The sequence below is a fragment of the Talpa occidentalis genome, unplaced genomic scaffold (genome assembly GCF_014898055.3).
Source record: "Talpa occidentalis isolate TD23 unplaced genomic scaffold, MPIMG_talOcc4v2.1, whole genome shotgun sequence".
NCBI lineage: Eukaryota > Metazoa > Chordata > Mammalia > Eulipotyphla > Talpidae > Talpa > Talpa occidentalis.
In genome coordinates, this window is record NW_026555331.1 from 133,201,273 (window position 1) to 133,224,459 (window position 23,187).

The 23,187-nt window shown below is 34.2% G+C and overlaps 1 protein-coding gene across 2 annotated transcripts in view; it reads left to right on the forward strand.

Moving 5' to 3' along the window:
* The window catches only part of PTPRZ1 (protein tyrosine phosphatase receptor type Z1), a 146,032-nt gene that overhangs the window by 93,592 nt on the left and 29,253 nt on the right, over positions 1-23,187 (forward strand). Inside the window, exons 10-13 of one of the 2 annotated variants that reach the window (XM_037512300.2) lie at positions 334-460; positions 6,599-6,645; positions 8,615-12,179; positions 18,953-19,097. In XM_037512300.2, coding sequence (XP_037368197.1) covers positions 334-460; positions 6,599-6,645; positions 8,615-12,179; positions 18,953-19,097 — 3,884 coding nt within the window. The remainder of the gene's footprint in view (positions 1-333; positions 461-6,598; positions 6,646-8,614; positions 12,180-18,952; positions 19,098-23,187) is intronic. The other variant, XM_054692598.1, reaches the window with a different exon arrangement.

Below are 23,187 nucleotides of genomic sequence, written 5' to 3' on the forward strand. Positions count from 1 at the left end.
TTCAAATTCTATCCATTTATTTCTCTGAAATATTAATTTGCCGTTTGGGGTACTCATTTATGTTGATGAGTTTCAGTTAAAAATGAAACTTGCTAAAATTAAAATCTGATTTATTTTAAGAAGCCAAAAGGGCCTCATTTCCCAGTGTCTTCTAATTCATTAAATATTACAAATTCAACTTAACATCACATAAACTTTTCTTTGTGTGAATAAAATATTAATATTTTCCATTGACAAATAAGAAAAAAGTTTCTCAGAACAGATGACTACTGTTCTGAGAAATAACCCTTGAAAATAACCCTTGTGTGTAATTATGAACCTCTTCCTTTTTAGGGTGCTATTCTCAATAATTTACTGCCCAATATGAGCTATGTTCTTCAAATAGTTGCCATTTGCACTAATGGCTTATATGGAAAATACAGCGACCAGCTGATTGTCGACATGCCTTCCAATGATGCTGGTAAGTTTCCCCGATACACCTTTATATTATCAAAAATAAATGAGGCTAATTTAACTACTGGACGGAATGATACTTGCTCCCCAACTTTGTATTCCTTTGGCCAAGAAAGCAAAATGATCATCTTTTTAGTCTATGTCACGAGTCTAGGAACCCATATTTCATTCAGCAGATTTGGTGCAGGATAAGAAGTAAATCTATTTTTAATATTGAGGCTTCCATTTCTAAAAGAAGAACAGTAAAATATCCTATAGTGTCTGTAACAAGTATCAAAGGAAATTTGCCATGTAAGTTAATATTTAGTTTAGATAATTAAGAGTTGGTTTCCCTTGTGTTTCCTTTTTCAGCCCGCAAAGTCTTTTGTAGTAAGTATACACATGATCCTAGGATCAGATGAGGTACCCTGAAATAGCTGTACAAAGCATCTGAAGAGTTCTTACCCACTTTTTATAATTTGGTGGTTGTGGAGGAGTGCTTTTCTCTTGATTGATTTGCCAGTCCTATTTCACAAAACAAAACAAAGGATATGTTGTGTTTAATTGTATTGTGTTTGCATGCATCTTCTCTAAATATTATGGGAAAATCTTTTGATCTTAAAACATATGCAAAATGTTAACCATCATAAGTTGACACTTCACAAATTTATATAATTAAGTTGAAGTTTTCCTTTTCTTGTATAAGTAGTTTTAAAGCAATGAATGGAAAACAATGAATGGAAAGCATATATGCATATATGTATATGTGCATCTGTTCACACACATACACGTCATACATTCATATATATTTGTAAAGGTTCATACATAAATGTAAACTCTTTGATCAACCCCATCATGAGGTTACTCACTGAAATTTTTACAAGTTTTTAATGGAAATGAATAATTAACAAATTGTATTAATTGTAACACACTCCATGTTCACATATGGAAGGAAAACTGATGTGTATTGGTTTGTCTTTGTGGTCTAAATGTTATAGCAGGGCTTTTAACACAAATATAAGTTTGTTCACCAATCACCTCACTGTGGTTGTGCTAACTAGTTAAATATTTGAAGTTAAAGAATATATGTCACAGCATTAGCTATTTGAATATATAATGTTCCAAATTGTAGGGGCTAAAATTCTCCAAGATGTTTCCCAAATTAGAACATTGATGGCTAAAGACTATTACTATTATCATGTTAGAAGTATCACTTTTTAATAATATTTCGTATGATCTACCTCTTCATCTGGATATAACCATATTTCCCACTGCTTTCACTTAGCATTATTTTCAAAAACAGGTTATATTTAAATGGAATATACACTTTAAATTTTATTGAAAGGTGAGTATTGAATTAATTGACCATGATTTTGGCTATATCACATCATGTTCCTCCATTGAATGTTTTGATTCACTCAAAAAAATAACATCTTTAGCGGTCAACATTGCCTATGTTGGCCAATAATATGTGAATTAATGAAATATGGCATATAAAAATATCCTTTAATCCTGTTGTGTATTTTAAGATACAAATTATATTTAATATACCCACTTATTTTTGCCATAATGGTTTAATTATACTACTCTAACTTCTGTGCTTATAACAATTTCGCAAGATTTTACAAAAATATCTACTTTTAGGTATTCATGTCACACACTTTTTTTTACTCTATCCACTATGCCAAAATATTGAACTTCCTCAATTTCTTTGTCGTTGTTTTTAGAGAGGTTTATTGCATATGGAAAAAAAAAGATCAAACGTATTTCCTATAGGTGTGATTCTGAGTGATTCTTTTAGACTGAGTATATATTGGCACAAAGTGCAAAACTCATATCTTTTGAAGCACTTTCATATTTGTACAAAATAATAAATATTATAACTTAATTTCTATTTATTCCAAGGATCGGGACGCTATTGAACATTGTAATAATGAGATGCTAGCTTGGACACACCATTTACTCCCCATGGATGTCTTGGTCCCTTAAAGAATTTTGCATAGTAATGATGTTGTAGTCAAAGATGGTATTTGATGTTTTATTACACTTTTATTATCCTTAAAATCAAGGGCTTAAAAGTTAGGGAGATTATGCCTTAATTACTTCTACCCAAAATTCCTTCATCAAAAGCCAATTTACCCAAAGTTTGGGTCTTTCTAATTTTTGGAAAAAAATATTATTTATCTTAGAACTCATTTATTTTTATCTGAAAGGCTGCAATGGCATTGCAATCTGTATATTTACAATTAATTAATTATCTTAATTTTTGTCTTATGGTAAAAATACAAGTCCTGCCAGTAGGAATGTCTTGTGGCTTAGTGTGATGACACTTATAAGATTTGTAATTTTATGATTTATGTGGGCAAATATAGATTAAAGTGACTTTTGAGTTTGTTGCTTGTTTTATGATTTTTTTATTAGTATCATTTCATCTTGCTAATCATGTTAATCATCTTGTTCTGTTACCTTAATAAAAAAAAAACTTATTGAATATTCTATGATTTTGGAAAAGTTATCTTCTAAATACTGAATTATTTATTGACTTTGTTAAGAAGAAATGAAAGAGATCACTTATAATTCCCCTCATTCTTTCAATCATAGATTTCAAATATTCTAGTCAATATCTGTCAAAGAAAATTCAGCTTCCAAATGTACATTTAATGTTGGCTAATCCAATTAATTTATTAGTGGTACATGTTGATTACAGTTGTGTACAACAGTATACCATAAGCTAATGTCCATTAAAATTATTATAAATTGCTATTTTATAATAAATGTATAAATTCATATTTGAAAATAATTTAAATTTGTCAAGGAAACCTTTTAAAGGTTAAGCAGAAATGTACATTCAAGTGTTTTGAGGAAAATTATACTTATGAATGACTAATTCATAAATATATTTATTTCCTTATAACTAAAATAATTTTGTATAGAGACTTACTATTATGCTATTATAGAGGACGTTATTTAAGTACATTTTTTAGGGCCTTTTCAATTATACATTTTAAATTTTAATGCTTGGTGAACTGGGTCTACACATCTTCCTGTTATTGTGTGTTTTTCAGTTGTGTAACGGTTGTCTTTGTTAAATCACTATACATCTGTCCTTACTCTGCCTGTATCATCCTATGTTATTGGTGCTTTTATATAATGATATTTAAAAATCACAGTTTGAAGAGATTGCAGTCTATATTGCTGTCACCTTTTGCACTGTGAAACTTGGCTTACCTTCAAACAATTAAATTGTCCTTGCTTGCCAACCTACATCAGTGTTGCTTTTTTGTGTGATGGAATTTTAATGTGTTACTCACATGTTCTTTTGGAAAATCTAACATTACATGTGCCCCAAAGCAAATCCAGAATCAAACAAGTGTTGTTGCTTCATTATCACACAAATGTCAATTATTGGTATTCATCCCCAAAAAAAGTTCTTAACAGTCTTCACTCTCAGACTTTTTTTGCAGCCTTTGTAGTTTTGATGATGTAAGGAGATTCTGTAAACCAGTATAATTTTGAATTATTTAATATATTCAGTAGTACTTGAGTCTGATCAATGACTACTAAAATATTGGTTATGTGAGGAAACAGCAGGCCAAAGGGTATTCAATATGAGACCACGTGCCAGTCATGAGATTGGAATCATCTTTGGATACTGTGATCTTGAACAATTTAGAAGGCATGAGTGTGGAAACAATCTTCCAAAATTATCAAATTTAAAATTGTCCTGAAAATTGTTGAAAAGGCTTAGCAAAAGGCTACTGGGTGTTGGGGGGCTACCCCAGAGTTTCCATCAGTTTAAATCATCTGAGATTAATCAGAAACCATAGATCATTCTAAGTAGGTTTATATTGACCAATATAAAGGCACCACACTTGGGATAATCACCCGTGAGTGTGCTGTGAAACAAAGATGATCCCTGAGGGCTTTTGGGTCCCTATATTCTGCACCCTAGAATCTAAAAGGAACATAAAGAAAACATCTTACTGCAGTAAATAGTGAAGCCAGCTATATAGTAGAGCACACAGATATCCCTTAAAGGATATGATTGGGTAAAATCATGTGTATTAGCTTATTGGAAGTCATGATCCATATAGTTAATTTATGCTCTGATAAAAGGATAAAAATAAATGCAATACACAGAGAATATGGAAAGAAAAGGAAATCAGTCCTTAATGTGATAATTATATAGACACCCCACCCCAGTTCTTACCATTAATAAGAAAATTACCTTTGTCCATTGAAAAGATGAAGTTAGACTTTTTTTAAATTCTAAAATACTTCCTTAGGCACATTAAAGATAATGGACTATTGTTTAGATTTGTTCCTGTAAACTTCACAGAGAAAAATTTAAAGTGTATGTGTCACTAACATGTATTTGATTATGGTTTGTCCTTGTAAGCACTAAATAATTTAAAAATACATGAAAAGGGGTGACTCCATTTCCAAACATTTCCAATTCAGTTAGGGATTGTCTCATATGCTGAATGTGAAGATTTTGACAAGAATGAACTCCTCCAGTTTTAGATTTTAGAAAATCACACTGAAAGTTCTTAATTGTCAGTTAAGTTGTGTCTGCATTTTAAATTCACTTGTATTGGTTTCTTGGAATTTGCAGAAGCACAATTGTTTTTGACAACAGAAATCACTTTAATCTTGGACTATAAATAATAAAAACCATGAAAAATAGAGGGTAGGAGAAGGTTTCCTAGACACAAAATAGAAAAAGGAGAACATTATGATCCAAATAAAAGTTTCCAAACTCTTTCATGGTCAGTTTTAACCAGAAAGAAAATAATTGAGAGTTAAAAACTTTAAGATTGTAATTATTGCTAGTGAGTATTCTCATTTTTCTAGCAGAGAAAATTGCCCAGGGTAAGTAACTGCAACAGATAAATATTCAAGAGTATAAACTTTAAATAAAATCCTCTTGGAATCTGGACTTACAAATATTGCTTGCATTGTCTGCTAAATAGAATTCATGCTGTTACTGTGTTTTATGGTTTACCATTTCTTAATACTAGAAATTTTCTGGTAAAAATAAACTCAAGAAAGTATGTATTATAAAATAGGTGTGGATTTGATACACATTTAATATTAATTCAGTCATGCCTTTGGGATTTCCATAGAATATGCATTTCCTTGGAGAATTGGTAGAGGCATAAAACAGGATATAGGCAGCATTGGGATAAAAAAAGAGCAAAACCTTAGGAGATGGAATAAGATTCTATAAAGTAAAAGAAAGAAGAGGAACATATTTATAATAGTACTCAAGCAAACTCATGGTCACCTGCTGCGATCGTCCCTCCTACGCAGCTCTAGGTGAAAAATGAGGAAAATGCTCCCTTAGCCTCTCCGGCATTTGGCAGTGTGGCTAGATTCCTTGGAGGAGTTGGAGAACCAGTTCTCACTCCTTCCTAACATCTTCCGACAGGTCCTGTTTAAGACTAAGATTTCCAAGTACTAGAAATATATTGATGCTTTCAGCTTGGTAAAAATGAACTTGATGGTCCTGGCCATCACTGTCCCTGCATGAACAGCACGAATTGACTCCCTGAGGAGAAGGTAGAGATTTGTGGGTTCAGTCCTTCGGCTGCCAAGCCAGTGGGAGGCCAGATGGAAAACACTCTCCAGTTTATCTGGTATAACAGCCTCTATACAAAGAGGTGTAATCCAAAGAGTAAAATGAGTTGTTTAGCCTTCAATCAGAAGCAGAACTGAAGGAAGAAGTAGCTGAATAAGAAAATAAAATCCTGTCATTTCCAAAAAAAAAAAAAGTCCCTGCATTTCTACAACTGAGCTTTTTTTATCAACACTGCTAACAGTGAAAGTTAGTCTGCACTGATAAAAAGTTATTTCTTTATACACAGATATGTCACCTCTTTAAGTCCTCTCTTTCTTAGCTTCAAACACTTGGGCTAGAGTGGGAAAGCTCAAGTAGAGGGCAGAGATGAAGGGTTGGAACACAGCTTATATATTTATGTTGTGTTGTGGTAGGTAGTATTCAGTCAGGTTAAAAACTGGAATTTGAGTTTTTTATTTTGAGCAATTCTATATTTTCAAAACTAACAGTGTTTTTTTCCCCCTTTTCCTTATTTTCACCCAAAGGTAAACCACAGACTGAAATCATTGAATAAAAATTATAATAGTTTTGTTTTTAATTTTGTAGAACTTGACGTGTTTCCTGAACTAATTGGAACTGAAGAAATATTCAAGGTATCACAACTGTCTTTACATTTCAATATTTTAAAATGTAAAAGTCTGTTTCTAATTACTATTTAGGTTTAAAATGTTGCATTAGTAAAAGTTTGCTTTGCTTTATTCATTTGTGGGGTTTGTTGCTGAGTTTTATGACTGGTTATGTAATTTAGATACAGTTTTTTTAAGAAGTAAGAAGATAATATATTATTATTTGAAAAACACAAATAGAAAGGCTTGGTAATAATGAAAAAAAACTCAACTTAAAAATTAATTATAGTTATGAGCTATAGTGATAAATTGGAATTTTTTCAATGTTCAGATTTTTGTAAAAAAAACTTGAATATTAGTTAACCAATTCTTAATATTGCTACAGTAAATTTATGACTACCGTAAACAGTGATTAAAAGCTTGATAATAAATAAGAGCCAATATATAAATTGTGTATATTTTTTACCCATATAATTTGATTTTTTTGTGTTTGGAGTATTAATATCTAAGTGCCTGTTGCTAGCACAATGTCCTTCAGGTAACTTAAGTAGTCATGAGTATGTATCAGTTTTAGCATTGTCTTTTTTTAACTGAGATAGCATTGCGTTATAACACTATATAAGTTATATAAGTGTTCATCATTCAGAATCAGAATCAATTTGTGTACCTAATTTTTATTAGAGATAAGATGACTGTAATCTCATCCTCAATCCAAATACACTATTCATCATAACTGAGATTACATATTAATTCTAGATGCTACTGTTAGTAGCATTGTTAATAATTGTGAATTTGTGCGTATGTATATGTGTATGTATGAGCAGATAAAAATGTGAGAACGAATGTTGCTATCTAGCAATAAATAGCAATTAGGTTATATTTTCACATGTATCATTATATTAATATTTATCTTATATATTTATTTCATATTAAATTATTATGTTTAGCTCTCCTTTTTCTTTCAAAATTTTATAAGAACAAAGGACAGTTTTAGCGAAATGACCAGTCCTTGTTTCACCAAGAGTTCACAGAATTCACTTAAGGATCTTTGCATGTGCACACATATGTGTGTGCACGCATGTGGGTGTGTATGTACTTGGAAATGATAACCAGAATCAAGTGAAAGGCAGGAAAAATAAATTATTTTTACACTGTAAGCTCAAGGTGTTGGTCTGTGGCTTAGTCAGTTTGGACAAAACACCATAAACTGGGTGATTTACAAGCCATAGAAAATTATTTGTTTCAGTTCTGGAGCTTGATTGACCACTAGTCAATTGACTGCTGGGTTTTCCTGACATTTACTATGTGTTAGTGAAGAAACACATAACCTGCCTGATGTTTCTAAGGAAAGGGCTAGGTTAAACAATTAGTACTGGAGGCATATTTTGACAAGTTGCCTTTAAAATGTGTCTTAAGACTTAAATGAAAAATATTAAAAACAAACAAAAACCTCTTCCACTCCCTTATGGTGGCTTTAAAATGATTTTCTGATACTCTGGTTTCTCTTCATATCATATAAATCTTTCACCTTTTACTAAAATTATTTTCTGAAAATAATAAAATATTCTGAACAGTCAGCTGCTCTTATTTCATCGCCATTTCATATAATAAGAAATTAATTGCATTTTAACTGGTTTCCAGATAAACTGAACAAAGAAAGGCAAAAACAAGAAACTAGGTATCATGTTGAATAATGCTCAATACATAAAGACATCTGTAATATATTGCCTTCCTTTTAAAGCTGCCATATCTATACATTCAGTCACTTCTATGAGATTAACATAAAGGTAGTCGTGTTTTCATGAAGTTTCATTACCATCCCTGGAGGGTGGATGATGCAAATTATAGAGACTCGGCTTCCATGGGATGCTGCTTTATGAACCAAAGAGCCCAAGACCCAGCAAGTGGAGATGAAGCCTGTAACCCAGCCTTTGGCAATATCAAGGTTTGTTTTCGTCTTCCCTTATATTCCATTAAATCTTTTTGTTTTTCAAAGGAGGAAGAAGAGGGGAAAGACAAGGGAGAAGATCCTCATGTGAATCCTGGTAGAGATGATGCCACAAACCAGATAAGGAAAAAGGAGCCCCAGATTCCTACTACAACCATCTACAATCATGTAGGGACCAAGTACAATGAGGCCAAGACAAACCGGTTGCCCACAAGAGGAGGCGAAATCTCTGGAAAGGGTGATGTTCCCCACACATCCTTAGATTCTATTTCGCAACCAATTACAGAATTAGCCCCAGAGAAGGAAGTTTCCTTGACTTCACAGATTGTGACCAAGCCCCCCGCTCACACCCTGGAAGGCACGTCAGGCTCTTTCAATGAAGGCTCTCACACTGTTATCAGATTCCCACAGATGAACTTGTCGGGGACCCTGGAATCCTTAAATGCTGCTTCTGTAACAGAATCTCAAGAGGTATCTACTGATATCAGTGAAGAAGACAATCTACTAACCAATTTCAAGCTGGATATGGGGACTGATGATTCTTCAGGCTCCAGTCCTGTAACTTCTCCTATTCCATTCATCTCTGAGAACATATCCCAGGGGTATGTATTTTCCTCAGAAAACCCAGAGGCCATCACATTTGATGTCCTTACACCAGAATCTACAAGAAAGCGTTTGGAAGATTCATCCGCATCAGGTTCAGAAGAGTCTCTGAAGGATCCCTCAGTTGATGGAAACATGTGGTTCTCTGGCACTACGGACATCACAACAGAGCATGATGTTGGATCGGGTAGAGAAGGCTTTCTCCAGACCAATTACACTGAGATACCAGTTGATGAGCCTGAGAGGACAACTGAATCCTCTTCTCCAGGCCCAATGGTGGCACAGGGTCCCTCTGTCACAGATCTGGAAATGCCACCTTATTCTACCTTTGCCTACTTCCCGACTGAGGTCACACCTCACGCTTTCACTCCATCCTCTGGACAACACGATTCAGGCCCCACTGTCAACGTGGTACACTCGCAGACAACCCAACCAGTATACAACGGTGAGACACCTCTTCAACCTTCCTACAGTAGTGAAGTCTTTCCTCTAGTCACCCCTCTGTTGCTTGACAATCAGATCCTCAACACTACCCCTGCTGCTTCAAGTAGTGATTCGGCCTTGCATGCTACGCCTGTATTTCCCAGTGTTGATATGTCAGTTGAATCCACCCTGTCTTCCTATGATGGTGCACCTCTGCTTCCATTTTCCTCTGCTTCCTTCAGTAGTGAATTGCTTCGCCATCTGTATACAGTCTCTCAAATCCTTCCACAAGTTACTACAGCTGTTGAGAGCGATAAGGTGTCCCTGCATGCTTCTCTGCCAGTGGCTGGGGGTGATGTGCTATTAGAGCCCAGCCTGGCTCAGTATTCTGATGTGGTGTCACATCAGGCCACTACTCATGCTGCTTCTGCGACCTTGGAATTTGGTGGTGGTGAATCGGGTGTCCTTTATAAAACACCTATGCTTTCTCAAGTCGAGCCATCCCGCAGTGATGTGATGCATGCACGCTCGTCAGGGCTTGAAGCTTCTTATGCCTTATCTAGTCATGAGGGCTCCCGACACTTCTTCACTATTTCTTACGGTTCTGCAATACCTGTGCATGATTCAGTTGATGTATCTCATCAGGTTTCCTCATTTAGCAGCCCTAGCCAGAGGCCAGTGCCTGAGTCTTCATTAATAACCCCATCTGCATCACAGCTACAGCCTACGCACGGCCTCTCTGGTGATGGGGAGTGGTCTGGAGCCTTCTCTGATAGTGAATTTCTGTTACCTGACACAGATGGCCTGACGGCCCTTAACATTTCTTCACCCGTTTCTGTAGCTGAACTTACCTATGCAACATCTGTGTTTGGTGATCGTAATAAACTTTCTAAAGGTGATGTAATCCATGGAAATGAGACTGAACTGAAAATTTCTTCTTTCAGTGAGATGATTTACCATCCCGAAAGCACAGTCATGCCTGACCTACATGATAATGTAAATAAGTTGAAGGCATCTTTGCAAGAATCCCCTGGTTCCATTTCTAGCACAAAGGGCATATTTCCAGGGTCTCTTGCTTATACAGCCACTAAGATTTTTGCTCAGGAGATTAGCCAAGTTCCAGAAACTAACTTTTCAGTTCAACATGCACATGCTGTATCTCAAGCATTTGGTGACACTTTGCTTAGACCTGTGCTTAGTGCAAACTCAGAGCCAGCATCCTTTGACCCTGCTTCTAGTGAAATGTTCTCTCTTTCAACTCAGCTCTTATTTCATGAGGCCACAGCTTCTTTTAATACTGAAGTTTTGCTGCAACCTTCCTCTCAGGCTTCTGATGTTGACACATTGCTTAAAACTGCTCTTCCAGCTGTGCCTAGTGATCCAATATTGTTTGAAACCCCCAAGGTTGATCAAATTAGTTCTACAATATTGCATCTCCTGGCATCAAATTCTGCTTCGAGTGAACACATGCTGCCCTCTTCATCTGTACCAGAGTTTGATGTATCACCTTCTTCTCTGCACGCTGCTTCACTTCAAGGTTTAACCATTTCTTATTCAAATGAGAAATACTTTGAACCAGTTTTGCTTAAAGGTGAAAGTTCCCAGCAAGTGGTACCTTCAATATTCCAAACTGCCAATTTGGAGATGAGCCATGCCTTCCCCCCAGAAGGAAGGCATGTGTTTGCTGCTCCCGTTTTATCCACTGATGTACCACCAAATACGCTTATAAATAAGCTTATATATTCTGATGAAGTTTTCTCCTCCTCCAAGGGTTCTATTACTGATGAGATATTTGCTGGTATTCCAACAGTTGTTCCCGAGACACTTGTCACCACTGATCATTCTGTTGCTTTAGGAAATGCCTATGTTTCCATTACAGCTGTTTCTCCTAAAAGAGATGGTTCTGTCACCACAACCCAGTTGCTGTTTCCTTCTAAAACGACTTCTGACTTAACCCACAGTGCCAGATCTGATACCGATTTAGTGGGTGGTGGTGACAATGGTGATACTGAGGATTACGATGATGATGATTATGACGACCGAGATAGTGATGGCTTATCGATAAATAAGTGTATGTCATGCCTCTCCTATAGAGAATCACAGGAAAAGGTAATGAATGATTCAGACACCCAGGAAAATAGTCTTGTGAATCAGAATAATCCAATCTCATATTCACAATCTGAGAGTTCTGAAGAAGAAAATAAAGTCGCAAGTGTAACTTCACACAGTCAGACTGATGTGGACAGAAGTCCTGGTAAATCACCAACAAATGCACCAGCCCAAAAGCACAGTGATGAGAAACAGGAAAATGACATTCAGACTGGCACTGACCTGCTGCCTTTCACCCCAGAATCTAAAGCCTGGGCAGTACTCTCAAGTGATGAAGAGAGTGGATCAGGGCAAACTACCTCAGATAGCCTTAATGAGAATGAGACTTCCACAGATTTCAGTTTTCCAGATGTTAACGAAAGAGATGTTGATGGGGTCCCAGAAGCAGGTGACTCAGAAATAACTCGAGGATCCCCACAGGCCTCCACACCAACTGTTACTAGCGGGCACTCAGAAGTGTTCAAGATTTCAGAGGCAGGTTAGTTATGAATCAAAGGGATAGGCTGAAATAGAAAAATCATGGAAAGGTAGAAATTTGGTACAATGGCACATTATTTTTTTAATTAAGCCATTCCACAAGTCAGTTTTTATAGTTTTGAAAACACGGTTTTATTCATTATTTCAAATGAATACATAACATGTTTTGGTTCTTAATTTAATCCTCTCCAAAATAGATAAAGCAATTTTTTTTTTTTTGGTCAATGTTTCATAGTCTAGAAGCTGCTTATCATATGTGGGAGCAATTATGTGTGCATGATACATTTTTCATGTATTGTGTTTTAAATGGCAGACTGTAGTGTGCTGTTTTCAGATTTTTTTTTCATATTCATGTTCTGAAATAAGCTGTAAACTAATCCTGTTGAATTATCAAATGAATTATAAACTCAGAGAAATATGACATGGACCTCACCCCATGGAAAGGACCCACCCCATGGAAAGGAATTAGATAATTTTCATATCCACATCAGCTTGAGGAGATTTAAAAAAAAAACACTTTTATTGCTAAGATTTAAAATTTAATAAGGTTTTTTTAAGGTTTTAATTTTTAAAAATTGTTTTTGTTTCATTGTCTTAATGTTGCCTAAAGGGGGCAGTGTCAACTAACAAAACACATTCTACTTTGCACTTGCTGTTACATACCTTTCTAGGAGGTTAAATAATGGGAATTAATATGCATAGTATGTATAGGTATTGTATGACAAGATGTAAAACACTGGAACATTTTCTGTAGAAATGCATTTCATTTGTTAATGTATTTTATGCAAATGAATTTATTAGCCAGATGTTAGATTACTTGCAGCATATAAATAATGCAATTTACTTTAAATTCCAGTGGGAAGAAAAGGAAATTCAGTGCCATTAAGCATATGAAATACTAGATAATTTCATTGAATTGGTTGTGAGAATTTTATTATTTTGCTATTATTAAATTTTAAGGCATTTTTGAAATTGGCAAGAGGATGCTAAAGTAACAATATATACTCTTACTCTATAAAACTCGGCATTTATTATCCAGAACAAAGACACCAGTCTCATTAGGATATTTTTCCTCTTTATTATTTCTATCCCTTGAGTTAGTAGTGTATTTTTCCTTCATGCAGCAGCAATTGGAAGTTTGTAGATTTTTATAAAGAAGTTTTTCTGCATTACCTACTTAACATTTAACATTTCATTCCTTAAACACTTACACCCTGATATGTGAGAATGAATAATGAATTCATAGGTCACTATATTCATTAGTGTTGCCTTGTATGTGAATTGTTATCTGACTTCAATGATGATACCTGTTTTTTATTTTTATTGTTTATATAAAAGAAAAATAACACAAATTCATCCACTTTTCTATTTTACTATATCTTGACAATATTGCAAAATATAGAACTGAAAATTATTGAGTAAATCTTAGTAATTTCTATTCAATCCACTGACTAGATTTATTTATTAACAGTTATTTTCTCACGGTGATGAAGAGAAATCAACATCAAGTAGTATATTTAGTGAAGTAAATAAGATCAAACAGGATTAGGGAAATATTCTTGCCTGTTTTGAAAGTATTTCTGTAAAAAAAAATCATATGTAGTCCATCTTATTCAAAATTGAATAAGTTTCATTAGCAAATGCATATAGACTAATTCTGAAACTCTATTATCTATTTCTAGAATATGAGATAATTTATAAGACATTGTTCCTCAAAATAATATCGATAAGGCAAATATTAGTACCTATAATTTAGGAATATGTAAACAGAGACACAAGGATCCTGCATGGTTTGACCCAGTTCACACAGGGAGTTGATAGAAAACTGAAACTAAAATATGTATTGGCGTGTCTCTCCCAGAGATTATGCTGTCATGATTGAGAATAATAAAAATATATTTAATTTGTAATACCAAAATAATACTTTTTATTTCAAAGCATTTTAAAATATTAATCTTAGGTCTTCATTAGTAGATTCTTGTTTTCTCTTTTAGGAAATTGATTTACACTACTCAGTCATATCAGAATAGGTATTTCAATTTTTCTCAAGAATCAATACAACTAGATGTTCCTCATTATAAGATTGTAAAGCGACAAGTTTATTGTACTTATGTGTGTTATCTCATCTTATATAAAATACCTAGGTTAAGTAAGATAGAGTTATCATGAAATTATCATACTAAAACCTCAACTCAAAGATATCCTTTAAAATCAAGCCTCTAGGAGAACTTATGAAAAAAAATCTATCTACTAGAGCATGTGCCTGCAGAGGTATATATAGTGTATGTGATATATATGGTAATCTGTTACATAGTTATGTGTTATATCTTACCCATATATCACATATACGATCAGTCATATATATGTATACACATACATTTACATAAATGAGATTTTATGTAACTATACCTGCGCCTATATACATATTGTTCTGAAAACCTGTGGTCACTGAAGAATGTGATTATACAAGCTCACTTTGTATTTAAATTAATATCAAATTTTAAAGTGGAGCAGAGTCTCCTGGAGGACACGGTAAAGCAAGGCTTACTGGATCTGAGTCAGAGGTTTTGATGAAGTAGATTTGGGCTGGTGGTAGTGGGGCCCAAACTCTAAATTTTTAACAAGTTCCAGGTGATGCCACTGCTGCTACTCTGAGAACCACACTTCAAGAATGACATATAGATAATGATAACATCATTTGTAATTTCCAAGTACTAGGGATTTGGTTATATGGGTATTTCATTTATTACCAACAAACTTTCCATTTAGCTAATAGATACAGCAGAAAACATGTAAAGACAATGGTGTATATGAAGCAGTCTGTTTTCTAAAATTACATAAAGAAATTTCATTAAGAAATATTCAGTGTTTTTTTTTCACTGTCAGATGATTTTGGCTTCAAGATGAGCCTCTCCACAGTATGTAATGGCCAGGGCATTTGATTAATCAAAAGTGAAGCTTGGACTTCTCACAAGATTATTAACAGCTCAGAAATCAATTGACATACAACATTTCCACTTTTCACATAGATTTATGACATTTTAGTCACATTCAAATTACAGTTTTCCTATCAAGGGTATCCATGGTTATAAGAAACAGGGTGTCTTGTAAATTTCTGTTTCCTGTACAAATGAATTAAATTCTTGAACCCTTCTGTATCACCCTTCATTATAAATGAAGTTATCATTTTAAACCTTAAATTCTCTGCAGCCAGGTATATTTCAATGATGTATTTAGGATTTATATTAATTTCAGATTTCTTAGTCCTAAATAGTTAAGGGCAAATTGACTTTCTTTGTCTTGTACCACTAATAGTAAGATACTTGGTATAAGACCATTGATGTGCCAAGTGAGAGGGAAGCAGTATAGCCTCTGATGAGGAACTTAAATTTAAATCTTTCAAAATCTGCATCAAGGACACTCTGTAGCAGGGTTAGCCTCATGCTAGGGCAGTTCTAATGTCCAGTCATCTTGGTTTCCCAGTGCACACACCTCAAAGTAGAAGGAAGGGACCCTGCCTGACCATTGATACCCCAAAGTTCTGACACTTTTTAATAACTTGGAAGGATAGCTTTAGTTGCAGTGATTTTGAAAGTCTTAAAATAGTAATGTACCTACCTGGTTGCAAAAATAGTCTTTGATATCTTTTAAAATTAACCCAAGTACATAATTCTGATTTTTTTTTTAATTTACACCTGCATGTTTGAAAAGATTTAGGTCTGTGCATTCTTACCATTCCCATGCAAGAGCATTTTTTGTTTTTTTAATTTTTATTTACTTTTAATTGAGATAACATTGCATTTTAATATTATGCAAGTTTCAGATGTGCATCATTAAAAGTCAGCATCTGTACAGATTACATTAATTCCACCCCCAAAAGTCAAAATAACATTTTAAAACCAACCTGTTTTTAAATTTTGAATAGATTGCTAAATTAAAATGTTATTCTAATATAAGAAGGGTTAAGGGTTTCTCTTCATGAAATTATTAATTATTCCTAGTTACCTAATGACAGGATTAAAAATAATTGCATTAAAATGAATTTTGGAAATTCAAGATTATATATAGTGCTCAGCAAGGAGAATTGTTTTTCCTGATCATTCTTTGTAAATACTGGGCAATTCTCATATTTTATTCTTTCCATTTCCCTTTAACAAACTCTTTGAGACAGTAGTGTGCCCACTTCTTGCCAACCCTGACTAGTGCCAGTCTCTTGTGGTACTATAGTTCTTCAGCTCTGAAGTCTGCTTCACTTTTTAAAACTATGTTTTACTAAAATTAGCTTATAAATGTAGACATTCTTTGCCTCGTGGATTCAACATTTTATTTTTTTTTTTTTTTTTTTTTTTTTAATAATAAATTTTATTGTTGTATTCCCCATACAATTGCAGCCCCCCCATTCTGACCCCAATCCCTCCCCTCCCGCCCCCACCCCCCTAAAAGTGTCTCTGGTTCATAGTTTTTTGTTGATTTTGATTTTCACTTTCTTATAGTTATTCGTTTTCCTGGTCCCTTATTTAAGTTTTCTAGATTCCTGCTATGAGTGAGACCATCCGGTATTTTTCTTTTTCTTTTTGGCTTATTTCGCTGAGCATGATCCCTTCCAGCGCCATCCATGTTGCTGCAAATTGCATGTGTTTATCTTTTTTGAATGCTGAGTAATATTCCATGGTATATATGGACCACATCTTCTTGATCCAGTCATCTATTTTTGGGCATTTGGGTTGTTTCCAAAGCTTAGCTATTGTAAACAGTGCTGCTATAAACATAGGGGTGCAGGTGCTCTTTGGAATTGATGTTTCTGTGTCCTTTGGGTAAATACCTAGGAGTGGAATTGCTGGATCATATGGAAGCTCTATGTTTAGTAGGTCCAGAAATCTCCACACAGCTTTCCACAGTGGTTGGACCAGTTTGCACTCCCACCAACAGTGTAGAAGAGTTCCTTTTTTCTCCACACCCTCGCCAGCATTTGTTGTTGCTAGTTTTTTTCAATATGTGCCATTCTCACTGGTGTGAGATGGTATCTCATGGTAGTTTTGATTTGCATTTCCCTGATGGCAAGTGATGTTGAACATTTTTTCATATGCCTGTTGGCCATTTGCATTTCCTCTTGAGAGAAGTTTCTTTTTAGCTCTTCTGCCCATTTTTTGACTGGATTATTTTCTTTGTTGTTGTTGAGTCTCATCAGCTCTTTGCAGATTTTTGTGATCAGTCCTTTATCATTAGTGTTGGGTGCAAAAATGTTCTCCCAGTTGGTGGGGTTTCTCTTTGTTTTTGTTATTGTCTCTTTTGCTGTGCAGAAGCTCTTTAATTTGATGTAGTCCCAGCTGTTTATCTTTGCCTTCACTATCACTGCTTTGGGTGATGTGTTTGTAAAGATGTCTTTGATGTGCAAATCACGTAGTGTTTCGCCTATATTTCCTTCTATATATTTTATGGTTTCAGGTCTTATGTCTAGTTCTTTAATCCATTTTGAGTTGATTTTTGTGTATGGTGTGAGGTAGTGGTCAAGCTTCATTCTTTTGCATGTAGCGACCCAGTTTTCCCAGCACCATTTATTGAACAAACTTTCTTTGCTCCAATACATAGTCTTTGCTCCTTTGTCAAAGATTAGTTGACCATAAATCTGTGGGTTTATTTCTGGATTTTCTATTCGATTCCATTGGTCTGTATGTCTGTTCTTGTTCCAATACCATGCAGTTTTGATGATTATGGCTTTGTAGTAGAGTTTGAAGTCTGGGAGTGTAATGCCTCCATTCCCTTCTTTTTTTTTCAGGAGAGCTTTGGCTATTCGGGGTTTTTTGTGATTCCATATGAATTTCATCAATAATTGTTCTATTTCTTTGAAGAATGACATTGAAATTTTGATTGGAATAGCGTTGAATCTGTATATTGCTTTTGGAAGGATGGCCATTTTAATAATGTTTATTCTTCCAATCCACGAGCAGGGGATGTCTCTCCATTTCTTTGTGTCTTCTTCTATTTCTTTTAACAGTGTTTTATAGTTTTCTTTGTATAGGTCCTTTACCTCTTTTGTTAGATTGATTCCCAAATATTTGATTTTTTTTGTTTCAATAACAAAAGGGATGGTTTTTTTGATTTCTTCTTCTTCAGATTTATTGTTTGTGTATAGGAAGGCTACTGACTTTTGCGTGTTGATTTTGTATCCTGCCACTTTACTGAACTGATTGATGAGTTGAATTAGCTTTTCTGTGGAGTTTTTGGGGTTCTCTATGTATAATATCATATCATCTGCAAATAGTGATAGTTTGACTTCTTCTTTTCCTATTTGGATTCCTTGGATGTCTTTCTCTTGTCTTATTGCCCTGGCTAGGACTTCCAGTATTATATTGAAAAGCAGTGGTGAGAGTGGACATCCTTGTCTTGTTCCAGATCTTAATGGAATTGCTTTCAGCTTTTCACCATTGAGAATGATACTGGCTGTTGGCTTGTCATAGATGGCCTTTATGATGTTGAGGTATGTTCCTTGTATCCCAAGAATTTCAAGGGCTTTTATCATGAATGGGTGTTGCACTTTGTCGAAAGCTTTCTCAGCATCTATTGATATTATCATATGGTTTTTATATTTCTTTTTGTTGATGTGTTGGATAACGTTGATTGATTTTCGGATGTTAAACCATCCTTGTGCCCCTGGAATGTGGATTCAACATTTTAAAGGTAAGTGACAGCAATGAAGGCTGCAGCTCTTTGGTTAAAAAATATTATTTTTCCTTAAACTTAAATATCAACTTTCTCAATTTTCTCTGACTACAGAGGCCAGTAATAGTAGCCATGAGTCTCGTATTGGTCTAGCTGAGGGGCTGGAGTCGGAGAAGAAGGCAGTTATACCCCTTGTGATCGTGTCAGCCCTGACTTTTATCTGTCTAGTGGTTCTTGTGGGTATTCTCATCTACTGGAGGTAAGTTGAATGTTTGTACTGGAAATGTATTTCATAGAGCTCAGATTTTGCCTGTTATTAATCTGAAATGACTTTTCAACATATGTCCAAATTGTCTTTGACTTGTTAGCGACCATTAATTTATCTATAAAAAAGGTAACTATGAAAAAGGTGAATTTGTGAATCCAAAGACATAACAATAAAAGATTAGATTGTTCTTCATCCTTCAATCAAACAACTAAAAGTAAAATGAAGGAACTTTGGCTTCAATTAATATTTAATACGATGTTTTGACAGTTGTGCTGTCATATTAATCTAATTAGCATTTAAACATTATCATAACATTTAACATAAATCTAAGCATCTCAGTTTAAATGCTCCAGCTGTTATAATTTCAAAAGTTTTTATTTAGGACGCTATCTTTTTTGAAATAGTGAAAAAATACTCTTGTTTAGCTGTGGATTTCGTTTAAGGCACACATCAACTGCATACTAATAACAGAATGATAACCTACGAAAGTAAAAGTCAAGCAATTAAAATGTGAATATAACTAGAAAACAAGCTAATGTCTATATTAATATGCATGGGATTTTACACTCCATTATAATTTTCCTTAATGATGAAATACAGCTTCACTCTGATCAATAAATTATTAAACCTTTAAAGGACATTAAATTTGAACCCACCATAAGCATCTCGTCCTCTACCAAGCAGAACAACACATGGCAAAATAGTAGCTTACTTGGGACATAGTGTAAGTCAGCGCAGCTCTTATAAATATGTCCTGTAAACTAAAAAATGACATAGTTTACTACTTTTGACTTTTGTTTTAAAAGAGAATTTTCTTCAGATCTATAATTAAACACTTTATTTAGCAACATCTTCCTATAAGTTTGTATCATCACTCTTTATGTATTATCCCAAAATATACTCCTTCATTTTATTCATAAGTATTCACTGTTTATTGATGGATCCCCAAAGGTCTAGTATTAAGTTAACTTATGTGGGAGCAAATCAAAAATTGAATTAATCAATCAACAAATGACTGAGAATAGTGCATCAAGAAATTCATGCTTATTGAGGAGGGAGAATTTCCCATGAAAAAAACACAGAAGTAAATATTTCTCTAGAAGTAATATTTCTCATAAAATATTGTATGAAAATATACACGTGGCAACCGAAATCTCTGCCAAGAGTGGTCAGACAATAAGGGATCTTGATAGACTAGGACAGGCAGGGTAAATGTAAAATGTAGGGCTTGAACTGGATAATATTCAGAACATGGAGCTAGAAATGACATTCCAGGGAGAAGCACAGTGGGCAGAAAGACCAGGGAGCAGGAGGAAGTTAAGTGTGAGAGAGGCAATCGGAAGCATGGAGTGGCTTGTGGTTGGACTTTGGTTGGCTAGGGTAGAATGCTTTCATGACCAACTGTATTTTATATTTGACTTCCTTTACAAAACAGAGTAGACTGCAGAATATGGGGAACAGATATTGCTTTTGTTATCCTGTATGGGTTAGGAGGCTATTTTGTCCATAACAGAATGCAAACCAAAGCTGCTTTCATCACTCATTCATATAAATGCCAGTGAGTCTTTTTATTCATATAAATGCCAGAAGATTCCAAGCTCAGAAAAGCACCATAAACATAGTACGTATTACATAAATGTTTGTTCAATAAGAATTCATATTGCTTTTTTTCCTTTTCGCAGTGGAGCTTGGTGGTCAAATGACTTATTAACACTGAAATCATCTTTGTTCAGATTACTTGTTTTTATTAATCTGACTCTCCTTGTCAAACCAATTTTTAAAACTGATGGGAATGGGGGTTAAAAAATTTTTAAACAAGATGGAAAGTAGGACTAACTACAAAAATAGTGTTAGAATAGAGTTTCAATAGAGGTATCAGATGATTTAAGTTATAGGATTGAAACTATTAGAATGAATCTTTTCATCTCTGTCATAATATTTCAAGTCTATGTTCAACTTATTTATGATTTGTTATTTTATGGAAAATTAAAATATGGATTGGTATGTATCATCTGCTAATGTGTCATCCCATCTGTACTATGAGGAGAAAGAGATAAAATTCCTATTGAAAAATATTAATCTAAGCTTCAACAATAAAATGTTTCTCTTTTCTCACAAATAATATTCTTTGTACATTGAATACAGAGTGCCTTACTTTAAAATTGGAGCACGCTGATGGTTTTATTGGCAAATTTTATATCTATCAAATGTTTTATATTTATCAAATGCTCTGATAAAATTTATCACCCTTATCCATTTCAAAATTTAACATACCTGTCCTACTCACATCTATTTGAAGTTAATTCACTGGAAAAATGTAACTCTTCAGAAGGGTAATACACTAAGGATATTATTTGTTGAATCCCCAACCTGAAATTGTTGTGTGGCTTCAAGGTTTGTGTGGCTTATTCAAATGCCAGTGCAGACACATTTGTAAACAATATGATTTCATTAACCAAGGTGAAAACAATTTAGAGCTTTGTGGAAGCTACAGACTGTGGGAAAGGATTGAAAATCAAATGCTGACCCAGTAAGTCCTAACAGTAACATGGTCCTTAAGAGTTTTTTCCAAACTTATGTATTTAAATTTTTTATAACCTAATTAGGAGAAAAAAATTGTCAAAGTAGTATAATAAATCCTTTCTTTTGTCTAATTTATCTGACTCAAAGTGGTCCCCTATGTTTTGTGTAAACCTTGAGAGAAAGCACGTTACAGCTGGAAGACTGAACAAATTTGATGTGATAAAATCTGGAACCCTTTCACCATTCTGCCTGGCATTTTCCTTGTGGCCTTGGGCCTGTCATTTACCAACCTAGGGATTCATTTCCTCTTTTTATCATTTGGAATGAGGCTCACTGGATCGTCTTTAGGATTGCAGTCAAATCTTCTTTAGGGTTTTCGTGATCGAAGCAGAAAGATAAATATTGTTTCATATTTGTGTAAGGTTCTTAAAAAGGAATAATAATTACACATATCTAGCTTTTAATTCTAAATACTTACTGAGATGAAAAGGTGTAAATTAAATAATCAGATTAACATTGATTGATAGGACCTATATCTACAAGTTTAAAACAGTCATCACTTTTTTCTTCTTGGCTGAGTGATAATTAGCAGGAGACGTAGTTATCAACACTTAACACACAAACGTGCAGACATTCGCTGCTTATACAGAACAGATGGACTATAGATATTAAATCTTGTCATACGTTAAATAATATGCCTTGGAATTATTTTCCAGATGTTTTAAGGTATAATTTATATGAGTCAACTATAAGTTTCTAAGACGCAAAATTACTTCATTAAGAGATTTCCAAAAAGTTCTTTTTAAAGAAAACAAAAGGAATCTTTGAGAGCATTTTTAAGAGTTAGAACTTAAAATATACCAAAGATGTATTCAACAAAGGAACACTCCTCCACAACCAGTATAGAAATGATCTTTCCATAGACAATTGTTTTGGCAGGCGGAGTCGGGATGAAAAGCAATATGAATCTCTCTTGATTTAAATTCAAATTTGTGCATCCCAGAAGGTAGTTACAACCCAGAATGGAGGCCTCCCAGTAGTACTATGCCTTTTTAGTAGAACGTCAAATCCCAAGTAAGACTGAATAATAAAATATGTCTAAGTAATATACATATGAGCTTCATCCAGAATTTATCTTGTACTATTTTAATTTAAATTTTTCCACTTCATAAGCTGTCTGATATGACTTTGAAGGCTCTTTTGCTGCTTGCTAATGCAAGACACATTGTTAGACATTTATTCCTTAAGTCAACAGATATTTGATTACACAGCTATAAAGAAAAGAGTTGATATTTACTCAGATATAACAATAAACATTAGCAACATATTAAACTTGAATGCCGATGTGCTTTAATTTGCCTTTTTCTATTCTATTGGATGATGCTGTCTTCCTAGTCTCTCAGCCACATCTTCCTTCCTTCCTTCTTTCCTATCCATCCATCTTTCTCTAGCTATATATATATATTCCACGCGTCCCTCACCAATGTTTTGAAATTTTAAGCTATCACATTTGAAGCTCAGGTAGGCAAGAGAGCTTAGGATATGCCTGAATAACTTA